The following is a 15,252-nucleotide window of genomic DNA, read 5'->3' as shown; positions in this document are numbered from 1 at the left end:
CACCCTCCTGGATTAAACAGGCTGCCATTCCAATCCATGGACATGGCAAAATATTTGATTGTCTATACTGTTTCCAAAGGCCACAGTGATGGAATGAGATGACTGTTACAAAACATTGCTATTAACCATCCTATGCCTGCCTAACCAGGTGACAAATATGCTCAGCATTCGCTTCTCTACCCTCATTCTTTCCACTTAGGTTTAAAGCTCCCCAGCAGCTCACATTCACATCCAGGGGAAAACGTATGGTCTGTATCTGTGCCACAGTGCACTTCCTGAAGAAGCAAAAGACAAGGTAAATCATTACAGAGGTAGTAGCAGCAAAGGCTTTGGTCTCAGAATATCTGTTTTGAGAAGCAATGGTGTAAATAAGGCAGGACCAACCTTAGGAGAGGATTCTATAAAGGAGCAAGGGAAGAAAAGAAGGTGGATGCAATGTGAGATTGAAAGGTTTCTTGTAACTCAACACAACCATGAAGTCACCACCACGTGTATCTGCTTCCAGACATGGCTATACTGTGTTGCAGAAGAGAAAACACCGGTATAGTTTGTAATATACTGATCTTTAATCCATAAAGAAGATTAAATCCAAAGCTTAACAGTATAAAAGAGTAACAAATACTTTTTAAAACAGAAATACAAGATAGCATACAGTTGCATCTTGGTTCCTCCTGCTGCCAAAACTTAAGATTACACAATTTCTTGAGTAAGATTCCACTGCACACAGTGTTTTCTATCACTCCAGCATATGTTGAACTTGAAATATTTTTCTTTGCAAAAAAAGCTTCTCCAGGTATAAGCCAGGGTGTTATTATGATTAGCTAGTCACATGTCAGATCCAACAAGTTATTTAAACAAACCAGAATGAAATCACTGTTGCAACATTCTTGCCTTTTTGTGTCAGCTCAAACATGCCAAAAGTCCATCTATCACTGCATCAATCAACCCAGCTGCTTGTAACTCACAGTGGTTCAAGAGTTGAGCCTTTTTCACTTGGGCCTTTTGCTTTAAATTCACATCCGAAAGTTTGTATCCCCCTCGGGCACACAAACAAAGTATTTGGGGGAAAAAATGACAGAGAAGGTATGAAAACTTGCGAGAGCTTCCAGACAGCAAGGGCAAAGCCTCAGCCAGGGACAACATGAGCAGCCCCACCTGATGGCAACTGTTATCATTTGTTCAGCTTCACCTCTAGGGAACCCTGAGGCAATCCAAAATGTTGATGAGAGCAGCCAGGTGTAAGAGGAAGGAAAAAGCTGAACAAACTGCTTAGTCTTCCCTATCTCTTTAGGGTGAAATTTATAATGCTGAGCTGTATGAACTCAGCTCCTGCTTTGCACTGACCACAGAAACACGCTCTTTGGTCCAGGTTGAACCCAACTGGAGTAACATTGCAGCTGGCCTTACTGCTCCTCTTTGGTTTGTTCTATTAGTAACTCAGGTGAAAACAAACAGGAAGAAGATACTACCAAAATATGTAATGCATGGCACCTCAAAGAATGGATAGAAGGATATGTTTCTTCTACAAGTATCCCAGCTGCAGAATAACTCTTTTGAACCCATTAGCAGCTGCATTTTCATCGCATCATTTTTGGAAAGCATAATACTAACAATAAAAACAACCCAAAAGTGAAATACAATATAGCTACCAATGGGGGAAAAAAATCTGCTCAGTTAAGAGCTGCAAAACAAAACGAAGAGCACCTTACACACTTCCCGCAGTCCTACGAACCTGAAACTTCCAACACTGCTTAGACAAAACTGAGAACGCAGTCGACTTCTTCAGCATAACTCTACTTAAACAGCAGTGCTGATTAAGAAAAGCATCCTATTGACACCAAAATACATAGGATCTGCTCTCTCTGCTACTGATTGCCCAAAAAGCTATTGAAAAACAACAACAACAACAACAAAAAAAGGCTTAAATGCAAACTTTTACATCTCCAACACAGACAACAAAAGAATACACATACATTGTATGTGCTAATTTGTTTCCAAACCTAGCCACTACGTTTTCACAGATTGAAAAACAAAAAGTCTGTTTAAATATTTCATTTCTACAAAGTGAATTTACATTTTTAAGTACAAAGTGCAAATACTACAGTTGTGGGGGGGAGGGGGGGGTTATTGCCTTTTGGTGAGGAAATCTCCCACATGTCAAAGAGATCTGCCTTGGATCAGTAAGTTGTTCATCCTTGCTTCTTAGACACTAGCTGGAAGAAAGTTGGGGAAAAAAAAAACACCTCTGCATTATTAATGATGTTTTCACTTTATTAAGGATGTTTTCAAGTGATCAAGTATAAATATTTCTCTCAATTTTTTTCAACAGTGTCCACATTCTACTATCAGAGAAAGTGTTCTGCACAAGTATTGATGAGGAATATGAAAGTCCCTGCCTTGTAGCCCTTCCTGGCATCTATGAACAATTCTATCAGCAAGATCTTTACTAGTTCATTAAATCTTTTTAGGCTCTCAGGGAGTGACAGGACTAGGGGGAATGGAGCAAAGCTGGAGATGGGTAAGTTCAGGCTGGACGTGAGGAGGAAGTTGTTCAGCATGAGAGTGGTAAGAGCCTGGAATGGGTTGCCCAGGGAGGTGGCTGAGGCTAGGCTGGTCTCACTGACAGTGTGTGTACATGTCTATGTATGCTCGTTGGACAGGGCTGAGCTGAGCACCGGGGCACTACCCCAGTTCTGTCAGAGCATAGAATCATAGAATCAACAGATTGGAAGAGACCTCCAACATCATCCAGTTCAACCTAGCACCCAGTCCTATAAAACCAACTAGACCACGTCACTAAGTGCCTCATCCAGTCTTTTCCTGAACACGTCCAGAGATGGAATCTCCATCACCTGCCTGGGCAGCCCATTCCAATGGCAAATCACTCTCTCAGTGAAGAACTTCCTCCTAACATTCAGCCTATACCTCCTGAGGCAGATCCATCATGTATTTGACCTCTTTCAGAGCAATCACAGATGAGACTCAGCATACCAATATGCATATGCTTTCACAAAGCTTGTGTGTGCATGCACACATACAGATCTCCACAGAGGTAAGAAGAGCAAGCTGGTGTGTGCATGCACACATACAGATCTCCACAGATGTAAAGAAAACAAGCTGGTGTGTGCATGCACACATACAGATCTCCACAGATGTAAAGAAAACAAGCTGGTGTGTGCATGCACACATACAGATCTCCACAGAGGTAAAGAAAACAAGCTGGTGTGTGCATGCACACATACAGATCTCCACAGAGGTAAGAAGAGCAAGCTGGTGTGTGCATGCACACATACAGATCTCCACAGAGGTAAGAGCAGCAAGCTGGTGTGTGTATGCACACATACAGATCTCCACAGAGGTAAATAGAAAACCAGGAATGCATGTGCCTAAGTACACATATACATATCTATAACTGAATGTCTGCAATAAACTAGCAGAAAATGAACTCTTGAGTCCTCATTCCTGAGTGGTGTAAATCTGATCACTCATTCCTAGATGGGTGGTTTTCCTTTGAGTAGCTCCTACCCAGCCCATTGCTTTTCAATAGCTCCCTTTCAAGTGAAAAATTTAGTGATGAAAGCCACCTTCCATATCTGCAGCCTCATACTATTTGTGTATGAAACTGCCAACAGATGGTTTGCTGAAGCAGGCTTAATTCAAGGCTATCATTTGTCAGCAGCAGCTTTTAGAATAATTGGTGCTGAGTTGGCAATATTATTGGACAAAATTAAAACCCAGAGATGCTCCAGGGCATTTTTATTACAGATTCTGCCAGTCAATATCAAGTTACAAGGAAAGGAAGAGGGCTTGTCATGCTTCAAGTGTAATGCACGTGTGCCAGTAATTGCCATTATGCAATTAAAATAATCCCTTTGAATGTATTTGAGTTCCAACAGGATAATTGTTTTCAGGCTGCCTTATTTAAACTGTAAGTGATTCACAAGGACACCTTGAAAAGTTAAGACCACAAACATTTGTTTAAACAAACAAAAAAACCTATCACATCCCTCTAGATGTGAGAATATTTCCTATTTCACTGGAAGTATGTAGGAAGTCCCTGATAGATTTCACAAACCATGCTGACCTTGCCTCTTGGCTTGTGGGGGAGTTCACCTCAGGTTCAGTTTTTAATAAAGGAATCTAGCTCTCTGATAAATAGGAAGACATTAAACACAACTATGGTTTGGGGAGATTTTTGGACAAATTCCTGTTTTCCCAGCTTGCAGGGTTAGATGAAATATTCTTACAATATTCTGACAATTCATCAAATATATGAATACTTTTTTAAACAGCTCATCATTCACTGTAGCCATTTAATTCCTTTAATACAAAATTAAGGCAAGGGTGGTAGGAAGATGATTGTGATTGCCTTGACCCAGATGCAGGACCTTGCCCTTGGTCTTGTTGAACCTCATGAGGTTGGCTGGAGAGGTGGGCACAAGCAAACTTCAGGAGGTTCACCAAGACCAAGGGCGAGGTCCTGCATCTGGGTGGAGGCAATCCCAAGCACAACTACAGGCTGGGCAGTGACTGGATGGAGAGCAGCCCTGAGGAGAGGGACTTGGGGGTGCTGGTGGATGAAAACTCAACACAAGCCAGCAGTGTGCACTTGCAGCCCAAAAAGCCAACCAGAGCCTGGGCTGCATCAGGAGCAGTGTGGCCAGCAGGTGGAGGGAGGTGATTCTCCCCCTCTACTCCACTCTGGTCAGACCCCACCTGGAGTACTGCATCCAGTTCTGGAGCCCCCATTACAGGAGGGATGTGGAGATGCTGGAGTGTGTCCAGAAAAGGGCCACGAGGATGCTCAGAGGGCTGCAGCAGCTCTGCTATGAGGACAGACTGAAAGAGTTGGGGCTGTTCAGTCTGGAGAAGAGGAGGCTCCCAGGTGACCTTCTTGTGGCCTTAAAGTGTCTGAAGGGGGCCTACAAAAAAGCTGGGGAGGGACTTTTTAGGCTCTCAGGGAGTGACAGGACTAGGGGGAATGGAGCAAAGCTGGAGGTGGGTAGGTTCAGACTGGATGTGAGAAGGAAGTTCTTTAGCATGAGTGGTGAGAGCCTGGACTGGGTTGCCCAGGGAGGTGGTTGAGGCCCCATCCCTGGAGGTAAAGCCAGGCTGGATGAGGCTGTGGGCAGCCTGCTCTGGGGTAGGGTGTCCCTGCCCATGGCAGGGGTGTGGAACTAGATAATTCTTGTGGTTCTTTCCAACCCTGACAGATTCTATGCTTCTAAGGCTTGGATTCTATGCTTATAGGATTCTTTTACTAGACTATTAAAAAAAAATGGCAGACTCCTGAGTCCTTCTTCAGACCCATGAAAAAGTGCTTGTTAGGTGTGCCTATGTTGCCCAGAAAACTGAATTTTTAGGATTAATTATTATAAAAACAGACATACAGAAATTAGAAGCTCTTTTTTTTCTGAGCTTCCTCTTGGGTCTCTCCTTTTCAGTGTGCATCTTTCCTTGATTTAATATTTTTGCTTTTGTACCCTCTGTAGCTCTGAATGCCTTGAGCAGGCAAAAACCCATGAATGGCACACTCTGGTGCTATCTGGCAAAAACAAAATCAAAGCTTTGCAGAATATTGATACAAAACCAAATCACTGATTATGTTGTCAGGATTTGATTTGAAACAATCACTCTGAAGACCCAGTCAATTTTCTTTTGAACATACATCAGCAGAGTGATGCAAATCCTAAGTTTACCAGCATCATTATGCTCAGGCAAGCAAAGACATCTGAAAGCAGCAGCTCCTGTCTCTACACTAAGATTTTAAAAGTTGTTTAAAGCTCCCATATAATAATTCAGTGAGGTTTGTGAAATGTAAGTGCTTTCACCTGGCAGGGAAACACACAGCTTTGTTTGTGAAGTAATTTCATAGAATAGAATCATAGAATCAACCAGGTTGGAACAGACCTCCAAAATCATCCAGTCCAACCTATCTGCCCAGCCCTATGCAATTGACTAGACCATGGCACTGAGTGCCTCATCCAGGCTTTTCTTCAACACCTCCAGGGACGGTGACTCCACCACCTCCCTGGGCAGCCCATTCCAATGCCAATCATTCTCTCTGAGAAGAACTTCCTCCTAACATCCTGCCTGGCACAAGTTGAGACTCTGTCCCCTTGTTCTGTTGCTGGTTGCCTGGGAGGAAAGAATGACCCCCACCTGGCTACAGCCTCCCTTCAGGTAGTTGTAGACAGCTACTCAATATAACAACAATCAATGTAAGTTTGTCTCTGCAACGTGACACAGAAAAATTAATGGAATTTGGTTAAAGCAACAGATAAAGCAATGCACATTCAAAAGTGCCTGGGAATGCTGTCATTCAAGAATGAAGAAGGCTTATCTGAGAGTTCAGTAAGACTCATCTAATTATTCTGTTACCTATATAGTAGCCATACACCAATTTTACTAGGAACATCCACATGCAGGCCTGATTCAATACTCATTTATGCACATTTACTCTGTGCCTGTAGTTGACAGACTGAGCTTTCCAAGGACAGAACTTAAGTCAAAATTTGTTAATTGGGATATTGCTCTACATTTTCCTTTTCAGTCTGCAAAAAGGTAGATGAACGTAGTCTGAAGCAGCAATTATACCTTCTAAAATCCCAGGAAGGTAAGCTGGGTAAGGCAGGATTGGAGATCTTGCTCTCCTAAGTACTCACCTGCCTGCTGGATGAAGTACTTTCAGTGTTGCTTTTAGGGGCTGCTATAGGAAGGAAAAGAAAACATTATAAATGTGGTTGGCAAGTTACACATACTATCCCCAAGAACTGAAGGCCTCATTCAGGAAAGGTATTTTTTAGTGCAGGGTAACTGCAGAGATTACCAAAAATAAATAAATAAATAAATAAATAAATAAATAAATATTTAATATATAAAATATTTCATATCTTTCATGGAAACTTCTGTTTTTTTCTTTCCTATGTACAGTTAATGTAATATGTAGTATGTTACAGTTAATATGTGACCAGGAAAGGTGACTGAGCAGCTCATTCTAAAGGTCATCTCTAAGCAAATGGAAGTAAAAGAAGGTTATCAGGAGCAGCCAGAATAGATTGGCCAAAGGGAAATCATATTTGACTGATCTGGTAGCCTTCTATGATGGTGTGACTGAACAGGTCAATGGACTTGAGACTGTGTCCCCTTGTTCTGTTGCTGGTTGCCTGGGAGAAGAGACCAACCCCCACCTGGCTACAGCCTCCCTTCAGGTAGTTGTAGAGAGCAATGAGGTCAGCCCTGAGCCTCCTCTTCTCCAGGCTAAACACCCCCAGCTCCCTCAGCCTCTCCTCACAGGGCTGTGCTCCAAGGCCCTCACCAGCTTTGTTGCCCTTCTTTGGACACATTCCAGTATCTCAACATCTCTCTTGAATTGAGGAGCCCAGAACTGGATACAGCACTCAAGGTGTGGCCTGACCAGTGCTGAGTACAGGGGCAGAATAACCCCCCTTGTCCTACTGGCCACACTGTTCCTGATCCAGGCCAGGATGCCACTGGCTGTCTTGGCCACTTGGGCACACTGCTAGCTCATGTTCAGCTACTATCTACCAGTACCTCCAGGCCCCTTTCTGCCTGTATCCTCTCAGGTTTCCAACTGTAATAAATGTAATGGTCAGAATTAACATGAAGAGGAAGCTTTTGATTCTACCAAAGCAATTATTTGCTTACACAGACACAGCTTTTCTGCCACTTGCCCTAAGCAACAGCTGCACTAGCTACGTACAGGTGCCCTCATTCATTCATTTTGCATGCTTCAGGCACATACAGGTATCAGACTTCATCACCCTTGAATACTCCAATGGAAAAGTAAGAAAAGATTCTTACTGTGGCGTTTCTTTGTTTCTGCTTTACCTTCTTCTTTTGATACTCCCAAGCAGCCCATTAATTCTTGAACTGACAAGGACTTATCGTTATTCACATCACAGTATTCCACAAACTTCTTCACACATTTTTTGGGTTTTGATTTCTTTCTTAGGAATCTCTTAAATGGCTTGATTTCCTTCTTGCCAATGTCACCACTGGAATTCTTATCTAGCTGTTTGAAATACCAGTGGACCACTCTCTCTTCCAGAGTATGATTTGGATCAGGCTCTGAAACTCTAAAACAGAAAACAAGAGTTTAGTCTTAATTCTGATACACAATCCTCAGTTTATATCTTCACTTCAGAACTGTTAAATCACTATTAGCTGCTTTCCTACAACAACTTCCATGCTTTTGTCCATTATTTCTTGTAAAGAATCCTTTTTTTTTTACTTGGACCAACTGTGTCTTAAACTTTACACTAAGTGTTGCTCTCTGAAACTTTGTGTAGGTTAGCATCATCATCAAAAAACAGTGCTTTCCCCTTTCATTTCCTGGAACAGAGAAGAGTGAACAGAGAAATACAAGAGAATAGTTTTGAAGGTGTTAGACACATTAAATGCATAATACACTCAACTGAAACAGTTCTATGACGAGCACTGCCAAATACCTAGGCTTCAATGACAACCTGTGATGGATGCTCTTACAGAAAAAGCACTTAAATATACTGAATTACAAAGTAAGTTATAGCAATAAATGACACCTCCTCTTCAGATGGTGAGGACCCTGAGCTACAGACTATGCTTTTTTAATTCAACCTGTGACTGTTTTTTTTCACAAGCAACTAGGCAAAATATGAATCAAGAAGGTAGTACACATTCATCAAGTCAAGTCTGTGCAGCAGCAGCTACAGATAAACTCTAAGTTCTGCTGATACTGAGAATTCAGCCATCATCTGTTCACCTCTGTTTAGTGAACACAGTCCACAGTGGTAACTTGAAGTAAACTCTCCTAGATAGGTCCTAAGAAATTTACCCTTTGTGAAGGTAGAAGAAGAAGAATTACTTCTCAGAGGCCTCTACAATTAGTTTATCCCTGCCAGAATCCTTTTAAAGACAAACTGAAAGGATCTGAAACCCACCGGCTGGAAGACAATGATGGATCAGAGACTGCATGCACCATATCCGTGGACAATGCATCCAAAACACTAGTTAGGAACTCGTTCTTCTTGGCCCCAGGACAACCTGGAAAAGCAGATATTTTTCTTTTCTCATTTTCTTTTTACCACATTTATATTCCAGCAATAGTTCAAACTTAAAGATAGTTGTGACTTTCTGTACAAAAATCCCCAGAAATTGTGCTCAAGTTCATCACAGTATCACAGTATCACCAAGGTTGGAAGAGACCTCATAGATCATCAAGTCCAACCCTTTACCACAGAGCTCAAGGCCAGACCATGGCACCAAGTGCCACGTCCAATCTTGCCTTGAACAGCCCCAGGGACGGCGACTCCACCACCTCCCCGGGCAGCCCATTCCAGTGTCCAATGACTCTCTCAGTGAAGAACTTTCTCCTCACCTCCAGCCTAAATTTTCCCTGGTGCAGCCTGAGGCTGTGTCCTCTCGTTCTGGTGCTGGCCACCTGAGAGAAGAGAGCAACCTCCTCCTGGCTACAACCTCCCCTCAGGTAGTTGTAGACAGCAATAAGGTCACCCCTGCGCCTCCTTTTCTCCAGGCATAACATAGTTCAGAGAATCACAGAATCAAATACAGGCACCTAAATTCAGGTACTTACCTATAACACAGAGCAGCTACAGAAAACATCTTTTTGAACTCATGCAAGTGGGAATCTGCTTTGCATACCTTGGGTTCCTTTATTTCAGTTTTAGCCACTATTTTTCCTTCTCTATTTTCACAATGAGCATCACATTTTGAGAACAGCTCAAAACAGCAGAAGTTGGTACATGACACAGATCATTTGAATCGTGGAATAAAAGGGCATAGTACAGCAATTCTTCCAGGTTTCTGCTTTTGCTCCTGAACTACCATTAGTTTCCTCAATACACATTCTATCCCTGCATTAGTTTTCCTTTCTGCAAAATGCCTCCTTCCTTTTTCCCTTGGACAAGGGTTAACTTCCACTCTACAGCACCTAGTCCACTCAGATGCTGTTAGTTGGTGTTTCCTTTCATACTATGAGATTCTATGGTCATGCTAGATCATTCTCGTGATTACATTTACTATCTCACAAAGCTCTTCTCTGAAAGAAACTGACAGCACATTTCAGACACATAACATGTCAAATAAACATGTATTGAAAGATCCACTCTTGGAGCAGTGCAGCTGGAGCAGATAAATTCATAAAGCCCATGGATGCTGACACATGGAGGTTTGCTTATATAATACATCTCCTTCCTCCCCTCTTCCCTAGAGCCCTGAGGCAAACATGAGGTCTTCCTCTAGCCCTGTAATAGCTCACTTAAACTCTAGGAAGATTCATGAGCAGTAACAGAGAGATCATAAGCTTGAAGCAGGACTTTCACAGACAATTCTGTGCTAGGGGCCTGCTTACCCCCAGTTCTGTTCTTAAGTGCAAAAATGAAACACTCTGAAGTGTTATGGAAAAGGAAAGTTAGTCAATCAGTGGGGATTCATTATTTCATTTCACTTCACTTCTCAGTGACCTCTGGAGCAGGCAGAAGGATTATCTGAGCTTGAAAACCTCATCTTTCCCAGCAAATTAGTTTTTAATACATCCCATGTTGATCCAAGAAAATGAACCTGTGTTATATTAGTCCTTAGCTGTGTTGCAGTAAGAATAGCTCAGCTATTACGTATAGCAGCATCACCCACTATATAGTATTGACTAGCACACTCATGCAATTATGAGTTCACCATCTCTTACATGCTTGCCTTTGGCCCCAGGATTATTTTATTCCAATAAATGCAAAAGGCATATAACAGGAATTCACTGATCCAAGTTTCACTGTGCTAGGAGTATGCACCTGAAAGCAACTGTCAATCTTCTACATATGTTCCTCTTCCCTTAGATTTTAGCCATTTGTCTTCACGTTATTTTCTGTTACAGTTGTAGGGGGGGGAAGAGAAGAAAGGAGGAGGAAGAAAGGAGGAGAAAGAAAGGAGGAGAAAGAAAGGAGGAGAAAGAAAGGAGAAGAAAGAAAGGAGAAGAAAGGAAGGAGAAGAAAGGAAGAAGAAGAAAGAAAGGAGAAGAAAGGAAGGAGAAGAAAGGAAGGAGAAGAATGGAAGGAGAAGAAAAAAAAGGAAAGAAAAGAGAAGGGAAAAAATAGAAAAGGAAAAGAAAAGGACAAAAATCAACCAAACCAAACCTCACAGCTATGACTACAATGTTAAGTTTTAGTTTAATGTGACAAGCACTTGAGCTTTCTCTGAAAGGCACAGAAACAAGAAGGGTGGCAAGAGATTGGCAAGGAGGGACAGAAGACTTTACCAACAGGTTCCTGGCAGCATTCAGTGCCTAATTCAAAAGCCTGCTCTCTAGAACAAAGAGCTTGCTGGGAAGCAGGGCTCAGACAATGAGCCCACGTATGTAAATTGTGCACTGTGACTTAAATGAAACCATATAACTTTGCAAGCCACAAAAGCACGTCTGCCCAGGGATGAGCAGACAGAGCCTGAGAAGTTTCCATGTGGAAGTCACAATCATCTGTGCTAGCATGGCAACCTGCCTGAATTGAGCAACTAAGTCTCTGAGCAACCTGCTAAGCACAGTACTACATCTTGCTAGCAAAGATAGTTGGCCTGTGCCCCAGAGCTGGTTCTCTTCAAGAAACAGGCAAAATGAAGTCTGTCTGAGGCTCCATGTACAGAGCTATATTAAATGACATAAGCTTTCTTCATTTCATGCTGGGGTTGTGCTACTGTCACCAGGCAGAAGCCTGAATCTTGCTCCAAATGTGAACTGTGAATTTGATGCAGGGCTCGTAGAAAACACAGCAATAACAGAGCAATATGAAGGTGACAGTTTGACTTTCTTTTTCTTTCTTCATCCCTTTTTTTTTGGGGGGGATATATACTAATGTTAATGTCTAATTTAATTTAGGAGCTCCATCAGCATTTTTCATGTTACTTATGAGTGTATTCTTGAAACATCTGGAAGGAACCATGATGCATGCTTTAGATGGTTTTCAGTGCTGTCCAGGGAGCTGCTGAGCATACATGTGCTACAGATACAGAGTTCAAAATCATGACTTAGCTTGCTATTTATGAGATACAGCTAGGTAAGAGAATGCATCAACTTCTAAATGCACAAGAAAACATGGGGGAGCGAGGGGAATGTCACAGTTTAAAATCTGTCTCTGACAGTTTTCCCTAAGACTAAGAAAGGTTTCTGTATGTGTATTGTATAAAGTTACAATAGCAGCTGACAGCAATAGAAATCTGACAGAAATCTTGCTGTGAAACCAAGCACAGTAGGTTGCTGCGAAGCATTCTAAGTTATAACTGCAATACATAATGTAAAATGACACTCCACAAAATCCTCACCAGTTAAGGACAGAGAAAATATTCCATTTCTTGCAATTACAATTTTTGCTGCTGTGTGGGCACTAACTGAGTAATTCACCTCACAGTGAAATCTCTGTTCTTCACAGGTGTTATTAACTCAGAATGATTCTCTGGAGGCTTCATGCTGAGCTTGAATTTTCAGCAAGCCTGCAGACGAAATGGCAGAGCTGGCAGAGTTTTAGCTTGATTGTAATGAACAATTCACTCTTACTGGACTAAATACAGAAAGGGGAAGATTGGTCTCTTATGGGAGCCTTATGTTTCTCAGTATGGTTTAGGTGATTCAGTTTCTTCTGCAGTTGCTTGTCCTATGTGGATTTGACGGTTTGCATAAATAATAACTTCTTGTTAAAGGCTTGAAGTTGAAACCACATGGAGTTAACCTACAGTTCCAGAGATGTAACATAGAGCTGAGTGTTTGCTCTAAGGATAGTTTTACCCAGAGTGAAAACTAGACCAACAAACACATACCACGAATGATGGGGATTTCAGCTATAATTCAAAGGCAATGAAAGAATCACCATTATACATTATACATCTCATAGGTACATGTGTCTCTCTGTAAATATATCTATAGTACTGAACATGGACGTTTGGAGTTAAATCTGTGGGTCAGAGCTTCATAAAACTACTAAGATATGCACCCAAGTGCACCTTGGAGCTCTCTAATTTGTTGATACTAATCTGTTACTGACAGTTTTGGAAGATAACCTTTTACAGCACACCTGAAGCCATGGCTAGTAAAGTATCTCGTTCATGTTTGTAAAAATATTAATACCATCACAGATAAGATTAATCACTTCAAGTGACCATTTGGCAGCTCCCAATTAGCAAATCTAAAGCTTATTTTTTATTCTTTTATTTGTGAAAACAATTATCTTGTTTCACAATGCACACAAAGACAACAGCCACTGAAATACCTCTGAAGATTACAAATAAATTTAGATATTCCAAAAATCAGAACGATTAGAGCTATTCATGTGTTATATAGAAGTGATGGTTTGGGTGCTACCTGCCCCTCCTCCTGTGAAAATCACCCAGACTAGACTCAGCCGAGCTGGAAATGAAAGAATGAAGCTTTATATTTACAGCTTAGCACAACATCCAAGCAGATATTTGCAATAGATACAGCTATATATAGAAATGGACAAGTTAAAAAGTAATACAGAAACACAACAGCCCTCCCAGAAACCTGAGTCCCCAGGAGGGGCTCCCAACCACCTTTCCATCTCCCTTCCACTCCTCTATCTTACCTCAGACTTTGCCTTGCGTTCAAGGTGAGTTTGGAGAATTGGCCAAAAGGGTTAGGAAGCAGAAGGATTAGTTATACAGACAGCAAGTTAGGGAGAGAAATGCAGGCAGCCAGAGCCAGAAAGCAACTCTGTTATCTATATTTGTATTCTTGTTTTTATACATCTCAGCAAGCCTATGAGTGAAGCAGACCTCACCATTGTTTCCTTTTCACAGCATATATAATCTAATTCTTCTCACCAAAATATCCCAGCTAGCTTCAAACTAGCACAACAGAAGGAAAGAATTCAACAGTTTGTCAGTTCTTCTTGCTGTTCTGCTGGAGTAGCCAATACAAGGAAAAGATCTTTTTACTTGGACTTTTATTCTATACACATACATATAAGCAGTTCATGAGTTTATTTCTGCTTATCCACATAAATCACAACTGTGTATTTGTCTAGATATGCTGAGGGTCCTCTTAACTTTTTGGAAGACTTCCTGAGCTCTTTCTGAGCACTACGACAGCAAAAAAACCCTTCAAAAGATGAGTCTGGGAACTTGTGGCCAGTGGTTTCATGCCTTACTGCAGTTTTTCCCTCAGTGTACCTTTTGGTAACCTCTGACAAACAATAATTACCTACCTCATAGTTTCTATCCTAGACAGGCTGGTTTGGATTGGAAAGGACCTTAAATATAACCTACTTCCAACCCCTTGCCTTGGACAGACATCCTCTACTGGACCATGTTGCTTAAGAGTCTGTCCAAGCAGACACTGAACACTTCCACAGAGATGGCATCCACAACTTCCCTGGGTAAACTGTTCCAGTGTCTAAATTAGTAATTTGCCATTGGAATGGGCTGCCCAGGGAGGTGGTGGAGTCACCATCCCTGGAGGTGTTGAAGAAAAGCCTGGCTGAGGCACTTAGTGCCATGGTCTAGATGACTGGCTAGGGCTGGGTGCTAGGTTGGACTGGATGATCTTGGAGGTCTCTTCCAACCTGGTTGATTCTACGATTCATGCTAATACACTGCAGTTATTACTCTTTATTTAGTACTTTTATTTTCTCCCAAATACTGCTACCAATTACCAAACTTAAAGTCAGTACCAACTTGTATGTTATCTGTGCTCACTCAAATTCAGAAATAATACACTAGGACTGATGTTGGTTGGAAGGGATCTATGGTTTTGTAGCTTCAGGTGTCTTACATGGAAGAAGTATTATTCCTGGAAAAGGGCTGGAAGCATATTTCAGGTCTCCACATATATTTATTTTTGTTACTATCTTAAAATGATCTTTCTGTTCTAACTTCAAGTGGGGAGGGGGGGAAAAACAACAGAGTTAACAAAGGATGCTCTCTCAAGGCCCTACTCGTCAGTCCCGGGAATTCATATCATACCAAAGCGCATTGAGTGGGATTTGTTGAACTCAAGCCTGCTGAAGTGTTTCACTTATAACAGTTGTTTAAGCTGAGTATAAAGGAACCTATTCAGAAGGAATTCATCTCAACTACTTTAGATTTTTTCCTAGAATAGGACAGGACCTCCCTTAAAATGTATCTCTTCTTCACTATTAAGTACTGAGGAATTCCAGACAGCTAACTTGCAATCCCAGGTGCTGTAAAACTGCTTATGATAAATTCCCTACATAACTGTTTTGTAAAATGATTTAAGCT

At 41.6% G+C, this 15,252-nt stretch overlaps 1 protein-coding gene across 7 annotated transcripts in view; it reads right to left on the bottom strand.

Annotated features, from left to right (window-relative positions):
• Positions 1–544: 544 nt before the first annotated feature.
• The window catches only part of SMOC2 (SPARC related modular calcium binding 2), a 161,802-nt gene continuing 147,094 nt past the window's right edge, over positions 545–15,252 (bottom strand). For 5 of the 7 annotated variants that reach the window (XM_064158445.1, XM_064158450.1, XM_064158447.1 and 2 more), the window contains 4 exons: positions 8,943–9,045; positions 7,825–8,099; positions 6,666–6,709; positions 545–2,213 (listed from right to left, as the gene is read on the bottom strand). In XM_064158445.1, coding sequence (XP_064014515.1) covers positions 2,190–2,213; positions 6,666–6,709; positions 7,825–8,099; positions 8,943–9,045 — 446 coding nt within the window. In that variant the 3' untranslated portion in view covers positions 545–2,189. The remainder of the gene's footprint in view (positions 2,214–6,665; positions 6,710–7,824; positions 8,100–8,942; positions 9,046–15,252) is intronic. The other 2 variants (XM_064158449.1, XM_064158451.1) reach the window with 2 other exon arrangements.

The sequence above is a fragment of the Pogoniulus pusillus genome, chromosome 18 (assembly GCF_015220805.1).
Source record: "Pogoniulus pusillus isolate bPogPus1 chromosome 18, bPogPus1.pri, whole genome shotgun sequence".
NCBI lineage: Eukaryota > Metazoa > Chordata > Aves > Piciformes > Lybiidae > Pogoniulus > Pogoniulus pusillus.
The sequence above is the reverse complement of the archived record's forward strand: the minus strand, read 5'-3'. Positions and strand labels throughout refer to the sequence as shown.